Genomic DNA, 14,374 nt, shown 5'->3' on the forward strand with positions numbered 1-14,374 from the left:
GGCTTGAATTTTACATACATGACCATTTTGTACTTGATAAAAAGACTACAGTGGTCAAGAATATGAATTTTGGAGTGAATGAATAATTATTAACTGTAATTGCAATATTCATCAACTCAATTGTGCTCATTATTTTTTCCGTAATCACCCATAATTAGTAAAACACGAGCGCTCACCTCTTTGGCAAATTCTTGTCTTGTTTTGAGGTTGAGGTTTCCTCCTAAGCCTCGAAGAAGACCAATTATGAACTGGCCACGAACTGTCAGACCACTGAGATGTGACAAACCGTTGAGCACTGTGCCCACCAGACTGGTCTCCACCACATAGTCATTCTTGGGGAGGAAAAAGAGAAAACAACAGTTTTTATTTCATCCCTTCTAAAGGCCAAGGAGTGTTGCTTAAAGTACTGAATGTTTCCCTTGCGCATGTGCAGTTATGCATACCAAATTAGTCACCTGTCAGATTATGTTTAAATGTGTTTGTAAATGGTTTGTTGTAGCAGAAGTTAAAGACATTTGTTACAGCAAATGCTGCCATTGGCGCTTTTTGAAAATTGTGTTGACACACTATTATAAACCAGGTTGCCTTGCCATTTTAATAAAAGTCAAAGTGTGAAATGTACATCCTTGTTCTTCCTTCAGTTCTGCAATTGTTTTGAAAAAACTTACATGGACTATAAAAAGTAAGGCAATGTAATGCATTGGAATTTTAATTGAATCAAATCGTGGGTCTCCGAATCAGAATTGAATCGTGAGGTACCCGTAGTGTCCCACCTCTATTATTATTAGATTTTTTTTAAGCTTTTTTTTTACATTTAAAACACTGAATCCAAAATCCGAACATTTGAATACAATTGGTACTCAATTAAAATGGATGTGAGACAGGTAATTAGTGAACTCTCTAAAATAGACAGAGAGCTAGGAGCCTAAATATGTGGTCATCGGTACCATCAGGGCTGAATAATTCTCATAGAGATTTTTAGGTAGGTATAAACCCCTAGTACTAGAAAAAATGTGATAGTGTTGCATCTGTGGTAGCTTCATGTATGTTATTAAAGCATTAGTCTTGTAATTCACGGATTCAGCCACATGCCTTGAACCCTAGCATACGGATAGACATTCAAACCACCGGGGCGCAGAACAGAATTAAGCAAAGAACAAGCGAAGAACTGACATTGGCCTGGACACGAGGCTGGCATGGAAGGTGAAGCAGGTTGAGGATGCATACTCCTGGCAAGTACAACCAAGCCTGGAAGTTTTCAGGTTAAAGGCCAGTCTAAAAGCAAAATTACCATCACACATCGCCTATCAGGGTGTATTTTGGCCACATTTTAGTGAGTTTTGAGCTCATTTGCATATTCAAATTCATTAAACTACAAAGAAAAAAAATAATACAAAAAAAATGTCAGTTTTCACGTTAACTTTCATTCTGGAAAATGTAATTGTGAAATTGTGACAGGGAAAAAAATAAACCCATCCGTATTCTTGTCTTGCGATATTGGCACTGATCAGAAATCAACATACTTCTGCAACATGGATTTTCCTGTAGTATGTTCTTCTAGATATCTCATCGAAATTATGTATGGTGGAAAAGAAAATTGCATATTTTTGTGCAAAGTGATGTAGTAGGCTTTCATATATTGACCCATGCATTAATAAAATGCATGATAGCACCCATAAAATTACCACTGGTGCAAGGCACACAATCTCGGCATGTCTAACATAACCAAAATACTTATGAGCATTATTCAGCTCACTTGGTACCGACCAACCCCTATGGCTCAAAATGTCACCAAAAAATGCATTACACGGAGCACAATTTTGCAGTAGTGTTGGTTACTTAATTACAGAATTGCACACCAAAAGTGACACCAATTGACATCCAATCATTACATTTGCATTAACATCAAGATCTGGACTAACACTCATTAAGTACACTTGAAAATGGCCGCTTTTAACCAAAGAGGTGAATTTCGCAATATGTTCATTATCACTGTTGCAGTTAATAATGGTGTGGAACACTATTGAATAATAAAAAACTGAGAGGTGCTTAGTTTTACAAGAGATTGTGCAGGTGTTCCCAATGACATGTCAGGTAAATCTTTAACTGTTGAAGCAGGGCAGAAATTACCTGTTTGAGGACCCAGTCGAGAGCTCGTTGGAAGAAATCGCCCAGCCAGTTTTCTAAATTAGAGCGACACTGCTCGGATTGATTCCACAACCATGATTTCACCAAGGCGCCCACATCAATGTCCTCATCGCTAAAGCATTAAAGGGGATTTTGCAACAGGGAATTTAATTGAATAAACTGCATATGAATGGTAAAATGAAGAGCACTGATAGACATATATTTTACAACAACATTAACCTGAGAAAGATCATGCCCATGCGAGATATCGTTGCTGGGGAGGCACAGCTCAGGTCGTGAGTCTCAAACAGGAAGTTGACGTTGGGTCCAAACTGGATGCGTTCTCCACTAGGCATTGTTAAAAGGCGATTATCATCAAGCACCGAATTCAAACTTTCAATCCACTCTGGATCGATGTCACCATCGCACACAATCCAGGAGTTTACATCTAAGAAAAAGAAAAAAAAACATTGAACAGGAATAAACATGAAATAAAAACATATGCAGTGTACAACCAACCAATTTTCTCACCCTGAGATTCTTTAACGACATTTCTGGCACTATGTGTCAAGACGCCATCAGCCCACTCTCTGGTGTCCATGTCAATATGTCCCAGAAGTTGTTGTTTGGGCATTGCCTTCGGGTTCATTGTGTACAGCTTTACCTACAACATAAGAAATGTGTCAATTTTCCATCCAGAACAAAATAGTTCAAGAACGAGCTGGGACTGATGGTTTCAAAAGGGGGAAAGAACAATATTTTGTCTTCATTGGTTTAGCTAATTTCTTCAAACAGAAATTACATTCATTTGGCCGAACAGCCAACTATACAGATCATGAGCAAAAACATCCGGGATTTCCCTGCTATTTATTTTTTTTAAATGCAAAGACCAGCATGGTCTTGTTATGTTTTTGTGCTGGTCTTGCTGGCGTCAAAAACAGCAGTAAAAGCAAAATCAAACAGCCAAGATTCAAACAGCCGAACAACATGCACAGCCGCCCAGCAGGACCAGCATATTGCCGGGGTCCAACCAGGAACCGGTGACCAGTTGCTTTTTTTATATATACAAATTGATGAAATCAATAAGAAATGACATTCTAATATGAATGATTGCAAGGCGGTTTGGGGATATATCCAAGTTATTTTGAGAATGTCATTTCTGTTTAAAAAAAATGAACCAAACCAATGGAGAAAAACTGTAATCACTCACCAATCTGCCAGTCTTATTAAGAGCAGCACGGAGCATCCTCCACAGAGTAGACTTGCCTGCTCCACTTGGCCCTACGATCACCACACCCATGCGCTGTCTCAGCTGCTCATTCAGCTCCAACACCTTTTTGAGCTATGCACACAAAGACACACGCAGAATTGTATGAAGGTTGAACTGTCCTGCCTTTTTGATACATTCACACATGTACTTTAACCTGTCCATTTGTCAACCATCTGAAACCGGTATGAGGAAAAGTGACACACACACACCTGGGTGGGTATGGGCACGAGTCGATTCTCTTTGTAGACCTGTTCCAGGGCCTCAGTAAGGATCAGGTCCTCAACATCAGTAAAACTGACCCCAGAGAAGACATCTCTGAGCAAGGCATCAAATCGCGAGCTATCAGCAAACGTCAGCTTGGACATGGTGTTAAGTCGCAATGCCTGGACCACCAGAGTGATCTCTTGAACTGCATAAACACAATAGAAGGAAAAAAAGAATAATGTGAAGTTAAGTGTGGCAAAAGGGCTTAGTAGAATACATGAGTGGACTACACACTGAGCCAAACACCAGAGAGGCTTGGGTCCCATTGCCATGCAGAGGAAGGGCATGAGGAGTGTGTGTGCGTGCGTGCGTGAACATGTATGTGTTGAGCAGATAAAGGGTGGGTGGTGGACCTCAAGGAATTGGGATTTGTGAAGGAGGGAGAGAAAGTGGAGAGAGAGGAGAGATTGGAAGTGGCACAAAGAAAAAGTTAGAAAGAGTATACAGTAGCAAAGCAAAGACAAATTACAGCCTGAGGTTATCAAAAAGTTGCACAGCCTTGAATGTGCTTCATTAAAGCGATACAGTATATTACATTTCAAAGAAGTAAATTAAGATAATCTGCCTGTATTGTACAACATTTATCAGATATGTTTTCTAGAGCCAAAATAACCAATCATCCTGGCTGACTATATTGGCAGATATTGGGCCTTTTCAAAGTAATAATAATCGACCAGTTTTGCTGATAAAATCTTTACTTTCCCATGAAAGAGTAAATGCTGTTCAGTAGCTATGGGCATGAAGTAGGCATGCATGGCTTACAGAAGGTAATTTGGTCTGTATTACATCCTTCTCCATCCTCTCATATGCCAATTAAGACTCAGTAAGTAATTTCAGTAAGTTTACATGTTGACAAGATTTATATTCATGCTTAGCGTGCGTTATTGGCGTTAAAATTGACTTCCGTTTCAGTTGAACTCTCTCTGTACATCATATACCGAACTAATAAGCATGTATGACTGATACACTGTTTCTCTTAGTGAACTGTATCCACGTCAATGCTCTCATATGCCTAATATAAGGTTCATATCACATTATAAGGTTTATGGTAAGGCTTAGCAGGAATTGACCTGGATGTCACTATTTTACACACAACCTAAAGTTGCGGATTGTTTAAAAGAATAAAACCAGTGCAACCTATCATAAAAAATGTAAGACTTAAATATGACACAGATTCAACGACACTCAGAAGCTAAAACAAAGCATGGATGTAATTATTTTTGGGGAATAAACGTAAAAAAAATAATTACGGTTGGAATACACACGGAGTCACTTTCATTAGAACACCAAAGAGACCCAGTCCAAAATCTTGGAGTTCTGATAGACTCGGACCTGACATTCAACAATCATTTCATGTCAATCATAACGACAAAGTGTAACAGCTGAAAAAACATGACCAGACTGAAGGGTTGCATGCTCTAATGAGACCGGGAGTAACGTATCCATAGACTTGGCTATCGTAACGGACTTCTGACCGTAGTCCCTCAAAAAAAAAAAAAAAAAAAAGCATTAAACAGTTCATTCAAAGCAAATATGGTGAAGTGAGATGTTAAGTCATTTTAAAGGACAGAATGCAGTAATCACGTTTTGCCAGTTACATTGTTTATGTGGCTTATGTACTGCATACAATTATCACTCTCAGACATGTTATATATATTTTGCTTATATATATTAATGCTCGGTCGATTAATTGGTAGTTGATTTTTTTTCTTTCTGCCAAATAATAAGAATCAGCAGCAGGTTCAAGAAATCCATATCGGTCGGGGCCCACAATGTTTTCAACTGCTCATAATATTGACGTTTTTGTTGCAATAAATATGGCTTGAGTCTACCAGATATGTTGCTCTGCTCCCAAAAGTACAGACGTTTTGCAACGTTTCAAATATTGAAAGTATTCATAGAGGGTCTTACTTTTGTCCTTGTCATGACACTTTCTCTGTTGCTGCAGCAAACTACCACAGGCCTTCAGCACTGTTTTCAAAGCACGCAAACCCCAGTCGTAGTGCTGTTGCGGGGTCAACAGCTCCCTAGACACAAAAAGAAAAGAAACTTGCTTAACCATTCTCAATTGACTGCAAGGCTGGTCCAAAATAATGAAAATAACTTCTTCACAGAATCAACAGACTGCAATAGAAGCCATTGTCTTTTAAAACACAACATACACCCGCAGCACAACTAAACACAATACTATAAGTTTACCTGGCCAGGTTGAAGATTGCAACCAGTTTGCGCCCCAGGATTTCTCCGTTTTTGAAGCCCTCCGAGTACAAAATGACTTCAGCAATAAGCTCATTGTCAGGCCGGCTCATTGCCACGGGCCTGAACAGCTGCTTTAGGTTGTCTGGAAGTTTCTGTCGGCCTCCGTAACCTTTTCCTGCTGGGTTCAGCGTGATGAACACTCCAGAGTTTTGGTCTAATTCAACCTGAGAGGGGTATTAATTAATCAGTTCATTCATTCATCCATTCTCAATCCTTGGTAGTCAAATATATTTTGTAAAGATTATTAAATGTTGACATAGTTTCAGAATAGGCTTGAAATAATGCACCCTACAGTTCAGTATTTGTAAAAGTACAATATACCTCTACAGTATTAAAAGGCACTGAGCTAAAGAAGAGAATCATCTAAGAACAGAGCATTAAGGCACAAAATTAACTTGGCATCCGTACTTGCAAAACTAAATGTTATTGCATCAGTTTTTATTCACTGACCTCCTTCCCCATCAGTTCGCACGTGTGCTTGTGATGTTTAAGAGAGTCTTGAATGGCTTGAATCTGCATAGAAACTGCAGATAGCACTGCCTCTTCCAAACGATTGAACTCGTCAAAGCAGCCCCATGCGCCACACTTCACCAAGCCCACAAAAATGCGTCCCATTGATTTCACATCAATACCCTGGGTAAAGAGAAAACACGGGGAAAAAAAAGACTTTCATATGCTCTTCCTTTTGAAGTCACATATTCGTAATTATTCATACCATGAACTTGCAAAGATTAAAGAATAACATAATCTATGTCTCTATGCACAATGTACCAATCCCTAAAAATATTTGATGTGACAATATTTGGCCTTGTTAAGAACCAAGCTACAGTGTTTAAAAGATGTGTTCATAAACTAATCATTCCTTTCTTGTACGTAATATAGAGCCTCTAATTGATAAATGCTATATTATCTCAAATGAGTGATTTTGGGGAGTGATTATGCATTATTTCTCCACACTCTTACCTCATCACAATTGAACACCAGCACCTGGCGTCCAAACAGCCCACCCAGGGCTTTGACCGACTCAGTCTTGCCTGTTCCAGCTGGCCCATAGGGATTCCCCCCAAGGCCCATCTTCATGGCCTGAGTAAGAGTCAGGTAGCATTTATCAGTCAGTGGAGTGTGGACCAGCTTTGCCGCATTCCCCTGCAAGACAACAAGGAGAGAGAGAGAGAGAAAATGGAGAGGGAATTGAGAGAAAAAGAGAAGATCATGAGGACGACAGTGGGATGATACAACACAAAAGTGGCTGTGTGATTAAGAGACACAGAATCTGAAAACAATTGAGTGACCAGAAAAACAAAAAGACAGATGCTTTTAGTGTCTTTTCAAATGAGCTCAATGTACCCATTCTTAAATAAACAGCTCCCCCAAATGGTCGTATATTCCAGGGACATTAAGAAATTGGCAACATAAAATGTCCCCAAATGAAAAACACACCAAAGACACATCAATGGTTGCAGTAAACTGAGACGAGTCAGGATCAACATGGATGATATAAAAACATGTGTTTCCAAAGGTAGCAAGCATTTCGCCTTTTTTCTTCATTTGAACCACTGTTCATGGGACAGAAATCAAGAGTGCCAGACACAATAGTGTGTGTTAAGCGATAATTCTGCTCTCTTACACAATGCTACCATGGCTTGCTAAACATTACGGAAATCTATACAGGAGGTCATCAAATTATAACATTATATAAGATTTTAATTTCTATTTTTATTATTAGGATTTGTTTTTATTATAATCACAGAAATTTAGAGATGGAATGCAGAGGAGTGAAGGTCCAAATTGGGGATTTTTCTGGGGGGGAGTCATTAACACCTGACAGTCTTGTAATCCAAGAGTATCCAGGATGTGGAGCCAGGTGTCACAATCCAAATGAGGACTGCACTCTACTGAGTGCCATAAGATGAGTCCATTATTTGGCTAAAACGCTCTACATACACAAATTACATTTCGGACAAATGACTTCCCCCTGAGTAGACATTCTCTATCGTGAATTAAATGTTCAGCAGCAAATGTTATCGATCTTCCCATTTAGATTCTGACATCAAATGATGATTTTGCTATTTTTAAACAAGTCCAATTTTCATATATTTTTGGGACAGTGATTAATGGTGACACACACTATTGGAATGGAGTGCGTGCCAACGTTATGGAAAGAATCCTTGCAGATGTCCTCTTCCATAATTATCACACTGTCATAGTAGAAGTGTGCAGGAGGTGTATTGTTGCAAAAATGAAATAAAAAAGTGACATAACCAATTGCAGTTCCCTACCTGGTACTCATAGGTGTAGCTGAACTGTGCATCAACCATATTAATAATGCAGCATTTATCAGGTCCCATGTAGAAGCGAAGTTGCTTCTGCCAGGCCCAGGCTTCACGATTGCTGACTCCTGCTTGCTTCAGCTGCTTCACCACACTGATGTTGTGGATAATGTCCAGAATCAAGGCCTTCAACTTCAGCTGAAGAATACCAGTGCCTGTATGGGGGCCATTTTTATATTAACCAGTGCACGGGTGAACTGTGATAATACATGAAATGTACAGTATATGCTCAGTAAACAGCAACCATCAATGTGGTATATGCACTTGTCACCTACTCACTTGTAGTCCAACAAAATCCTGTCAGTGAACTGTGCATTTAAATGAGTTTACTCATTTTAAGAGATTACACAATAATCGCCTCACCACTTCACGCTTTCTTTTTCGCGGCTTCAGTGGTTTCACGGATTTTTCAAAAATATTGATTAAAAAAATAAAATACAGCCATATTGCGGAAAGATGCATTGTTTGGGAGATGAATTGACTTGGAGGCTTTGTAAACACCCACGGGCACTTATACAAAGCGAGCGATTTGTTGTCGGCCGCGAGATCGACCAATGAGAGCACAAGCAGAATTTATCCCGTGAGATGATTGGTTGCACGTCATGGCAGCCTCAGCCATCAAACGGCTTGCGCTATACAAGGAGAACGAAACATCGGCAAATAATGGTAAAGTCTTTGTAAAAGTTTGTCTTAAAACAGTTTACCTTAACTCGAATCCTGCCTTGCATTTTATCTTTCTCATTACTCAACAACATACTAATTTATGCTGACAAAGCATTTTTTTTTCTTCTTGTCTTGACACTGTTGACTCCAATATATTGGAAGTATAAGAGTGAATGTCACCATTGTATTGCCTGTAAAAGCTAGCAAGGGACAAATCGTCTCACATTATCTAATATTAAACATCAATGAGAAACAAAATAAACAGCTTTAAAGTGATTTTGTGTTTACTGGTATTGCTAATTTTAAAGCTGTTCAATACATTAATTAACTCCATTTGCTCCCACCACACATAAATTCCATTACTAAACACCAGCGGTTAAGATGTGTGTTTGCAGGAAATAAAAATGGACTGCACAAAACTGTGGTCACTGTGGTCACTTTTACAATTACCATTTCAATTGCACTTGCTTAATTTATTTACTTTTATCACTTATTTAAAACAAGAAGACAAGCTTCTGTCTTGTAGCAAAAGCAAACAAATATACAGAGTGTCCCATAAAATGCATATACACTTGAGCATCTGATAATTGCAGCCAAACTAAACTTTGATGAAAAGAAATTAAGCAAGCAAGGCCTACCTGTATTTGTTTGGTCATCAGAGCTGGTATCAACGGTGGTATAGTGTTCCAGCTTGGCAGTGAGCTCCAACTCGAGCTGCTGTAGACTGTGTTCCTTGAGTGCTCGCTCTACATCTTCAGTAAACTGGATTTGCTCTGCAAGACATAAAACCTATACCCCAAATATTGAATGGGAATGTTGCCTAAAAAGACATATGAGCAAATATGAATGACTAAAGTCAAAAACCATACGAAAAAGGATGCATCCGTACTTGTGACGGATAACGTGATGGGTTGACGTCCCCTTTTTTCCCCGCAGTGACACATTCATACAGCATTTCCCTCAACGTCCCCTTCATTTCCTTGGACAGTTCATTTAACCACACCTATGAAGCACACATATTTAAAAACAATGGGACATATCTGTGTTATGAAAAAAAAAAAAAACGAAAACTAGAAAATGATTCTATGTTCTATATCACACCACACATGTTATTTACCTCCACAAGGCTGGAGATGTGAACAGTATTTCTGAGCGGTACCGTCTCTCCGTCCAAGGAACACATGGCCACGATGCGCTGGCACTGCTCATCAAACACAACACTATGGATGCCTGTGCAGGTAGTACATTGATTAGGTTCCCTGTTTAAGCCACTAAGCTTCAGGATTTAATGGTCTCCACTACAGCCAGAAAAAAACAATTCCAAAATAAATAAATAAAAGTTTCTGACCTGCAAACAGTTTCTTGAGGTGTGACTGGATAACCGTTGGATTGGTGGCCTGACCAAGAATCTCTAAAAGATCATCATCGCCTATAAAATAAAACCTGGGGAAGGCCGAGCGCTTCTCCTAAAACAGACACACACTGACATCTGAAGCAGTTATACATGAAGAGACAGATGCATTGTGTTGGTGTTTTTAGTATGAATGTACCTCCAAGAACTCATTGAGTGACTTTTGGCAGCGCTGCAGCTGGTCCATTATCATCACCAGGGAATTTCTGATGCCAGCCCTTGAGCTCAGAGAAATTACTCTGCTGTCCCTCTGGATGTCTGACATGATAGACCTGTGGCACGTGGGATTTTGCTGTTAATTGTTTACAGTACACATCCTGTCATAATCGGGTCAAAAATATTGAGAGACCCAGCTATCACACCTATACCTTACACATTCTAAATGTGTTTGATGGGGTTGAGGTCAGTAATCTTTGCCAATTTCTACAACACCAAGGCTTTTTGGAACTTACGAGGGCCTTCTGTGGGGTACTTCCAGAAATTTAGAGACATAGAATCATAGCTCAGGTTACATGGGGACAAAAGAAAACCAAGCCCCACTTAGCACAACTGAGCGCCGCTAAAGCCAGAAAATATCGATCTGCGAGGGCGTTTTATTCTCGGTTTTAAAAAAAATCATTAAATTTTATTTATATTGAAAATGACTAGCATTAATGAGACATAAGAAACATACAACATTTAATCATGGATCCGTCCGTGCCCATCACTATAATGTAGATTGTAAAACTACTTTCAGATGTAAAAAAAAAAAAAAAAAGGCAGAGGGAGATAATTGAGTTCATTTTTAAAAGAAAGGAAATTAAAAAAAAGAAAAAAAGAAATAAAGGACCATGGCCCATGATTGACAAGCTGACAAGTTGTACCACTGTTTCACCCAAAGTCAGGTGGGATAGGCTCCAGGTCACCTGTGGTCATAATTGGGACACGAGGTATAGAAAATGGATGGATGGCAATACAGAATAGTTTTCTAAAAATATGAATTCCTGGACCAAAAGTGAAGCCTAATTTCGACAGAGAAAAACAATGTTTACTTTTAAAATATACTTGTCTTCTATGCTGTCTGAGTTGTTACTTCAAATGTTTTCATCCCCCGTTGATAGTATGACTGTGTGAAGCCCCAAAAGTTCAAATTATACCTCTAACTATGAACTACTAAATACTAATATACTAAAATAAGTATTAAGATACAGGGGACAAATCTATATTTGTCCACCATCTTCTCACAGAACTCAGACCTATCCTCCAATTACCTGAAGTCTTCATCAACTCGTTTGAAGCGGGCCTCCTCCCGGGGCAAAGCTCCGCGTCCAAAGATAGGCTCCAGATAAACCCATCTTCTCTGGATGGCATTTAGACTTAGTAGGTACTCATCCAAGTCTGACAGACGAACCTCCCACAAGCTGACCTGAATGTAAATGGGAGTAACCGTATGCATAGTGCATATAGTTATTTGGATTTTTTTTTTTTGGTCCTTTTTTCTGTTTATTTAAAGGAGCCCGATCCACACGTTTATCTGACCTTATCCTGGAAGTTGCGGTAATAGGGAGAGTCTTTCAGAGACTGGAGCAGACAGCGGTTATCTCCCACCTGGATGGACACAAAGCGGCAATGACGCCAACATTGGCTTAAGTCAAAAAATTGCATCTAATTGTGTGTTTTGATGTGAATGACATTTGGTTTATGTTTGGAGCAATTACAATTCATCGAGCTGAAACGTCATTTAAATGAGCTGCCTGAACCACTGCAGAACAAATAAGTTTTGCTAAATGAAACATTGTTCTGCATGCAAAGTTGCAGACTGCACTATTTTCTGTTTTATCTGCAATACAAGTATGAATTAACACTTATCAGAGGCAGACACAGTTATACAAGTTACAGCAGGTTTATGTTCACGCATACTGATTTATAAATAGTGTGGAGACCGCTGAACAGAAACAGGGGTTTTGCGCTTTAGGTCCTATAGCGCTTGTGTTTTTCCACCATGGCTAGATCATTTAGGAGAGAAATTAAGACTGAAGTAATGGAATTGGAAGTGTTTGTGGAAGAAGCAAACCGAGTCAAAGCGTTACAGAGAACAAAATCTATTCCTCTGACAATTTTGGGAACACCGGCAGCCACATAGAGGTCATGTTTTGTTTGATTTCATTCATCAGCGACCCCAAATGTGTGACCATTGGATATTTAGGCCCATCCTACATAACACTGTGTTTAAAATAGATTCATTTTGACTGCACCGCCCTTTTATGGTTATGCACAGTGGTGCTGTTTGACAGCAGTTATAAATGCGCAAAATCAATGGTCTTAAGTTTGACAAATCACACTGTGCATGCTTATGCTTATTTAATCCATTTGTACATACTCCTTCCATAAGAAATTAACTGTGCGTCTGGCAGAGACAATCCTCGGTGCGCACATTTAGATGATCAGCTTCTACATCAGTTTGTGTGAGGAATCAAGATTGCGCCCATTTTTGCAGAGGCAAATGTTTACCAGGCCAATAGTGTATAGAACATATGACAAAATCAAATTCATCATGCTTTGTAACGGGATAGAAAGTGTGTATGAACTATAAATCATGTGGGGGGGAGGGGAGTTTGCCAGTCTAAACAAAACTGAAGGTGAGGATTTATGTGTCTGCTTTTAGGCAGTTAGTCACTACTCAATGCATTTAACACTCCAAAATCTATTGGCCCTTAAATGATATCTGGAAATGGAGTATAAATCTCAATGACTGCAGTCTCACAAAATGATTGCTCAAATAGGGTCACAGCAAATTTAAGATGAAGTGAAACAATACAGATTATCTCACAGGGTATTAATAAAGACATCCAATGATATACTGTAACACAAACTTATTATTGCCAAGATGTCCTAAAGGATTTTGTCTGAAATCATTTCAAGGGTGTTTCAACATGACCACAGTGCCTGTCCAATAGTCTGGATAAATATCATTTTACAATGCATTGCATTCTAAGAGTCACATCGCTAAAATCACGGACTTTTTCAAACTTTGCAAAGCACAGTTGAGGGTAGTGATGCTCAACTGGTGGTTCTGGACCCAAAGGTGGGTCTGGAACCATTATAGGCACAGTGGTTTAAGAATATGTGGTCACAAGGCAAGAGATGGCATGCTCATTTCATTACCAAACTTTTACTTTCATTTGGTTGCTTTACATATATGGCCTAGAAGCGGTCCAAAATAACTGTATGAGGTAATGCAATCGCAAACACTTTCAAAATATACAAGTTGAATTTTCCTCAATTTTAATTGTACAGTATACCATACTGGAAGCCATAATATAAATCTATAGTTGGACCCCTAAAACAGTTTTAAAAAAAAAATAGATATTCACAAGCGTGTGCAAGCTTCTACCTGGCTGACTATATCCTTCCAGTCTTTGATGATGTCAAGAGTGTGGCCACTGCTGCCAGTATACTCTGTGAGGTTAAAGGTAGCTGCTGCTCCCCACAAATCCAACTCCCTCAGTGCTTCTCTGATTGTCACCTCTGCCTGGGCACGGCTGTTCAGGTCCTACATATACATAAAACATACATTTAGCCAGGTATGAAGGTGAGTTTCCATTGAGTTTGAATAACGCAGATGCTGACTATATCAGAAGGAAAGAAAGAACAATTTACAAAATGAGAAATTATTCAAAACATAACAAAATCTCAATATTTTTGCATCCAATCAGTACCATGATTTTCTTTTTTCATGACCTTTAAAAAAAAATGACAATTAATTGAACACCTTTCACTACAATGCTGTGTACTGCAGCGCTACAAAACTAAGATAAGCCAAATATTTCTGACATTGTCATTAAAAAACTGAGCATGATTACTTTTGTTCTGGTATATTTTCCTAATGTAGCAGTTGTGTTTGATCCCATTAGACTGCAGGTGAACCCAATTCTATTAGGTTTATACAATATACGTGCTTGTGTGAATAGTGGATCAAAACGTTCTCACACTCCTGTTCATATAAAGTTTTTGTGATGTAAAAAATCAGACCAATTTAAATTATTTCAAAAATGTTTTTGTTTGTTTAAA

At 38.9% G+C, this 14,374-nt stretch overlaps 1 protein-coding gene across 2 annotated transcripts in view; it reads right to left on the minus strand.

Annotated features, from left to right (window-relative positions):
* The window catches only part of dync2h1 (dynein cytoplasmic 2 heavy chain 1), a 74,986-nt gene that overhangs the window by 44,234 nt on the left and 16,378 nt on the right, over positions 1 to 14,374 (minus strand). For both annotated transcript variants that reach the window (XM_088300498.1, XM_088300497.1), the window contains exons 27-45: positions 13,698 to 13,856; positions 11,843 to 11,911; positions 11,575 to 11,729; positions 10,464 to 10,596; positions 10,262 to 10,379; positions 10,031 to 10,143; positions 9,803 to 9,916; positions 9,552 to 9,702; positions 8,200 to 8,405; positions 6,884 to 7,066; positions 6,371 to 6,553; positions 5,861 to 6,084; positions 5,573 to 5,688; positions 3,607 to 3,806; positions 3,338 to 3,469; positions 2,659 to 2,791; positions 2,368 to 2,575; positions 2,131 to 2,260; positions 177 to 332 (exon numbers count right to left, since the gene is read on the minus strand). In XM_088300498.1, the coding sequence (XP_088156624.1) occupies positions 177 to 332; positions 2,131 to 2,260; positions 2,368 to 2,575; positions 2,659 to 2,791; positions 3,338 to 3,469; positions 3,607 to 3,806; positions 5,573 to 5,688; positions 5,861 to 6,084; positions 6,371 to 6,553; positions 6,884 to 7,066; positions 8,200 to 8,405; positions 9,552 to 9,702; positions 9,803 to 9,916; positions 10,031 to 10,143; positions 10,262 to 10,379; positions 10,464 to 10,596; positions 11,575 to 11,729; positions 11,843 to 11,911; positions 13,698 to 13,856 (2,883 nt within the window). The remainder of the gene's footprint in view (positions 1 to 176; positions 333 to 2,130; positions 2,261 to 2,367; positions 2,576 to 2,658; positions 2,792 to 3,337; positions 3,470 to 3,606; positions 3,807 to 5,572; positions 5,689 to 5,860; positions 6,085 to 6,370; positions 6,554 to 6,883; positions 7,067 to 8,199; positions 8,406 to 9,551; positions 9,703 to 9,802; positions 9,917 to 10,030; positions 10,144 to 10,261; positions 10,380 to 10,463; positions 10,597 to 11,574; positions 11,730 to 11,842; positions 11,912 to 13,697; positions 13,857 to 14,374) is intronic.

Source organism: Idiotropiscis lumnitzeri, chromosome 7 (genome assembly GCF_059441095.1).
Source record: "Idiotropiscis lumnitzeri isolate Australia: NSW breed Sydney's pygmy pipehorse chromosome 7, RoL_Ilum_1.0, whole genome shotgun sequence".
Lineage (NCBI taxonomy): Eukaryota > Metazoa > Chordata > Actinopteri > Syngnathiformes > Syngnathidae > Idiotropiscis > Idiotropiscis lumnitzeri.